The 4,716-nt window shown below is 35.1% G+C and overlaps 1 protein-coding gene across 1 annotated transcript; it reads left to right on the top strand.

Annotated features, from left to right (window-relative positions):
• Positions 1–1,366: 1,366 nt before the first annotated feature.
• On the top strand, positions 1,367–2,987 carry LOC142161830 (phospholipase A(1) DAD1, chloroplastic-like). The gene has a single exon (XM_075217554.1). It carries the CDS (start codon positions 1,399–1,401, stop codon positions 2,803–2,805), a length of 1,407 nt encoding a protein of 468 aa, XP_075073655.1. The 5' UTR covers positions 1,367–1,398; the 3' UTR covers positions 2,806–2,987.
• The last annotated feature ends 1,729 nt before the right edge of the window (positions 2,988–4,716 follow it).

The raw sequence follows: 4,716 nt of genomic DNA, 5'->3' as shown, positions 1-4,716 counted from the left end.
ATATCTCTCGAGGTCCTAGAGCTTGTTTTGGGTCTAGGGAGCGTTGCTTTATCACGGCCGATAATGAGCCCATTGTTCATCTTTCATGGGTCTCGGTACAAAAGGCTCCTGGCCCCTGATTTTAACCTCGTGTGTTCGCGCCCTCCCTCCGTCTTCTTCACCGAGAAATCGGGGTATGCATTACCCCTATTTAACCCGTATACGATAACCGTTGTTTCTAAATGATTAAGATATACTTATTTGACCTAATCTTTTGCATGAAGTTAGCTTCACCTATTTAGCAATCTACTTTAACTTAATGTGTATATACTGTCATAATATGAGAGTTGAAGCTATTTGTCATTTGATTCACGAAGTATTGAAATTTTTTTGCAAATATTTTATTTTTCTGATAATGTTATTGAAGATTTTTTTTTCAATTTTTGCAAAAGAATTCTGAAATTTTTTTCAATGTTTGGTTGAAAAAGAATTCTGAAAATTTTCTTTTCTAGTACTTCTCACAAAAACTATTAGCTAAAGATATTCCCCAAAAACAAAATTCGCCTTTTTATTTATTGCTTCGGAAATTTCACCTATTTTAAAAGCAAATGTTCAATATTTAGTCCAAAACTCTTGGAAATTAGCGAATACCATGCTTTAAAATGATAACACACATAAAACCCAAAAGGAGGGATCCATTTGATTTGTATGTTCTCACCGTCTCATGAGTCATAAGTGCTTTCGGTCTGGTTGGAAAAAAACTTGACGGAAAAATCACCATCATTTTCACAAAATTTCGGCTCTTAGTCAAATCTCTCCGTCCAGCAGATTCATTTTGAACCGCAGGATTTGCCACAACAACTTTCTCACATACCAGTGATTGATGGAATTTTCCGTGGATCCTATTATTTTCGATATGGAACATATATATATATATGTATGAAATATAAAAAAAAATATGAAATTTTAAAAATATAATAAATTTAGTGGGCTAAAACATTAAAATTGAAGAGATCAAGTTTAAATTTCAGATCGGTATCCGACACCACCTCTGCCACTACCTCCTCTTCACCCTTTGATGCATCATAACCCATTAGACCCCAAGTATGCAGTTTTTCCTGTTATATTGGCTTTCGTCATTACCAACTATATACCGAACCCCACCCTTTCCTATTATTATATATGTACACACGAAAACAAAAGAAAAATCAAACCAAATACGTACTGTACTTGTTATTAATTTATCAATTCTTACATGATCCACACAGCTGTGTATGAATATAATCAATCATGGTGTAGAGAGTCAATATTTGATACGCTTGCACTTTATGCAACTATAAAAAGGTCACTTTGAAGCTAACTTATTTAAAGTGCACAAAAGATATTTTTTAGAAGTCATTTATTTCGGTTCTCCAAATCATGAAACTTTCTTTTAAGCCAGTACAGCCATGCACCAGCTTTAAACAAAACCCTCAACGACCTACATTCCAGTGCATCACCACTACTCAACCAAACAGGTTTACAAGAAATTTAAACCTCACCATGCAAACGTTATCCCCGAAAAACCTCGAAAATTTATTGTTTGGCTGGAATGTTGTTGAGCCTAGTGAGAATTTAGCTTCAACATCATCAGCAGCCTCGTCAATGCCCAGTTTCTCCGGACAGTACCCGAAAGAACTGGGCAATAATTGGATGGACTATCAAGGGATCAAGAACTGGGAAGGTTTACTTGATCCCCTCGACGACAGTTTACGTGGAGAAATAATCAGATATGGTCATTTTGTTGAAGCTGCTTATAGAGCTTGTAATTTTGATCCTTCTTCTCCTTCATACGCCATGTGCAAATACTCGAAAAAGAAGCTGCTCCAATTTTCTGGCTTTTCAGGTACTGGTTATCGTGTTTCTAAGTACTTAAAAGCCACTAGCGGGATACAGCTTCCAAGTTGGGTGGATAAAGCACCTAATTGGATGGCCAAGCAGTCGAGTTGGATTGGTTATGTCGCGATTTGCCATGACCAAAGAGAAATTACAAGACTCGGGAGAAGGGACGTTGTCATTGCCTTACGTGGCACTGCAACTTGCTTAGAGTGGCTCGAGAATCTACGAGCTATTCTCACCCCTCTCCCGAATAATAATAATAATAATAATAACAATAACAATAATAATGAATGTTGTTCCAGCATATATCCCGATAATTGTTGCCCAATGGTCGAAAGCGGTTTCCTAAGCTTGTATACGTCCAAGATGGGCACACGTCCCAGTCTACAAAACATGGTGAAAGAAGAAATAGCCCGAATCATAAAAGCTTACCCAGGTGAAACTTTAAGTTTTACCATCGCAGGCCACTCACTCGGGGCAGCCTTAGCTACCCTGATGGCTTACGATATTAAACAGGCTTTAGAGGAGATACCCCTCGTTACAGTTATTTCTTTTGGCGGTCCGAGGGTCGGGAACCACAGCTTCCGACACCATCTTGACAAACAAGGCACAAAAATCTTGCGCATTGTCAACTCCGATGACCTTATAACCAAAGTCCCTGGATTTGTCATCGACAACCATAACAACAACGATAATTTTACCAACAATAAAGGTGGCCATTGGATCCAAAAGCTTGTGGAAGATACTCAATGGGTATATGCAGATGTTGGGTGTGAACTGCGTCTAAGTAGCAGTGATTCGCCGTACCTTAATGGGATCAATATTGCAGCTTGCCATGAATTAAAGACTTATCTTCAGTTGGTTAATGGATTTGTTAGCTCAAATTGTCCTGTTAGAGCTACTGCCAAAAAGATGATGCAGAAAGCTAACTATGTAAAAAGTAATTAACAGTAATGACGACTAATTTTACCATTAACTTTTCATAAGTCTGTTCCTATTTTTCACCCACTAGCCGTCCTGCCCTGCTCATCACATTTGAACTCCACAAAGCAAAAATATACTACCTTAGTACTCGCGCGCCAATTGGATAGTTGGATTTGGAGTACATGATTAGACGCATCTAATGTACAATGTAAATTCAGACATAAATTTTTTTTAATTCTAATATGTGAATATATATTCCCTTTCGTCCACTGTTAACTTGGTACACCCCTTAAGAAACAATAAATATTATGATGATTTTACAGTATTATCCCTATTATTTATTATATATTGGAAAGTGGATTGAAAATAAATTGTACTTAATAAGAAGAGTGACATAGGTATATGGTAAATATCTATTATTTTTTCGAACTAGACAAATAAAAATGAATATTTATATTTAGTATAGTGAACAAGTTAGACTGAGGGAGTACATGTTAAGATATTACATCAACACTATCACTATTTGTATAGTTAAAAGTAATTAAATTTATGTGACACTTTTTTTTTTTAAGTATGTTCCACAAAGTGATGTATTTCTATATTAAAAAATAATTAATTAACTTTAACACTCTCATTTTATCTTTAATGATATGATTTTATACCCACATAAATTAAAGTAATTCTATACAATGCAACTGAGGCGGTAACTTTTTGAAAAATCGAAATTAAAAGCATAGACGTATCCAAAATTTAGAATGAATGAGTTCAAAAAGATTGGGATCTTAATATATGAGTACGTTTAAATTTTTTCTTTTCATCATAATTCGAGCCACAAACAAGGGATTTAGGCAAAATCCAGATAAAACATGCCCTAGATCTATCTCTACTAAGAAGCATGATACTAATATATATATGTATAAAGGTGAATGTAGCCTTATATTACCAGGTTCATCTGACTCGGTGATTTCGATGCAAAATATATATTTAGATATATATATATATATATATATATATATATATATAATTTATTAAGATTGCAATAAATAATAGATTTGGACCCATATTAATAATCAAATAGATTCAATGCTAGAACCTTACGTATTAAACCCGTAAAGTCTGAATTTGAATTGGCCACTGTTAAGAACCTTAGTATATAACAATCAGTAATTAATTATTAGATATACAAAGAGATGGATAGCTAAAGGAAGCCCATTCAAATTGTAGGGACCATGTCCAAAAAATTTCATAAAGTGCTCTATAACTTGGTGTAAAAATGAGAATAATTCAAGTGTTGATTTTCTTTGTTAGAAGGATATAGCATGCGCCGTGATGAATAAATGCTTCTTGCCTACTCCTTTTAGGATTACAAAGTGTTATGTAAAGTGCAATTCGCACAATAGACTTCAATGGTGCGTGGTCTCAAAAAGCTCTGTTTTGTTTTTACCTGAAGGAAATAGGCTTTTACGGAAGCATCCTCTCCTGAAGACTGTAATTACGTAGTCTGCCATCGTACCACCGACCCCGTTCGACGACTGTAGGCGCACATGCAATCGCTTTTTGTTCTACATCGGGCCGCCGTCCATTCCGAAAGGGGGTCCAGTATGGGTAGAATGACATAAATACCCCTCCCGGTTATAGGATGTGTCATAATGTCATGCTAATACGTAAACAATGAGAAAACTAGGCCAATATGATTGTCCAAGGTGAATCAATTCGTGTTAAAATTACTCCTTACTTCTTTTTCACAATCGATAATTATTACACATACAGATATTGGAGATGCAGATGGTGTTTCTCCTATTACAGAGGCGAATTCAGAATTTAAGCTTTATAGATTGAAGTTCTAAATACTATTATATTCTATTTGATTTAATGGGTTCAAATATTATATATTAAAAAAATTAACCTTAATAGTTGTCGACCCAACTGTTTAAC

Source organism: Nicotiana tabacum, chromosome 1 (assembly GCF_000715075.1).
Source record: "Nicotiana tabacum cultivar K326 chromosome 1, ASM71507v2, whole genome shotgun sequence".
NCBI lineage: Eukaryota > Viridiplantae > Streptophyta > Magnoliopsida > Solanales > Solanaceae > Nicotiana > Nicotiana tabacum.
Note: the sequence above shows the minus strand (reverse complement) of the source record. Positions and strands in the feature narration are given on the sequence as shown.

Excerpts from the sequence above, each read along its gene's own strand:
- LOC142161830 (XM_075217554.1), top strand. The coding sequence starts at position 1,399 with ATGAAACTTTCTTTTAAGCCAGTACAGCCATGCACCAGCTTTAAACAA.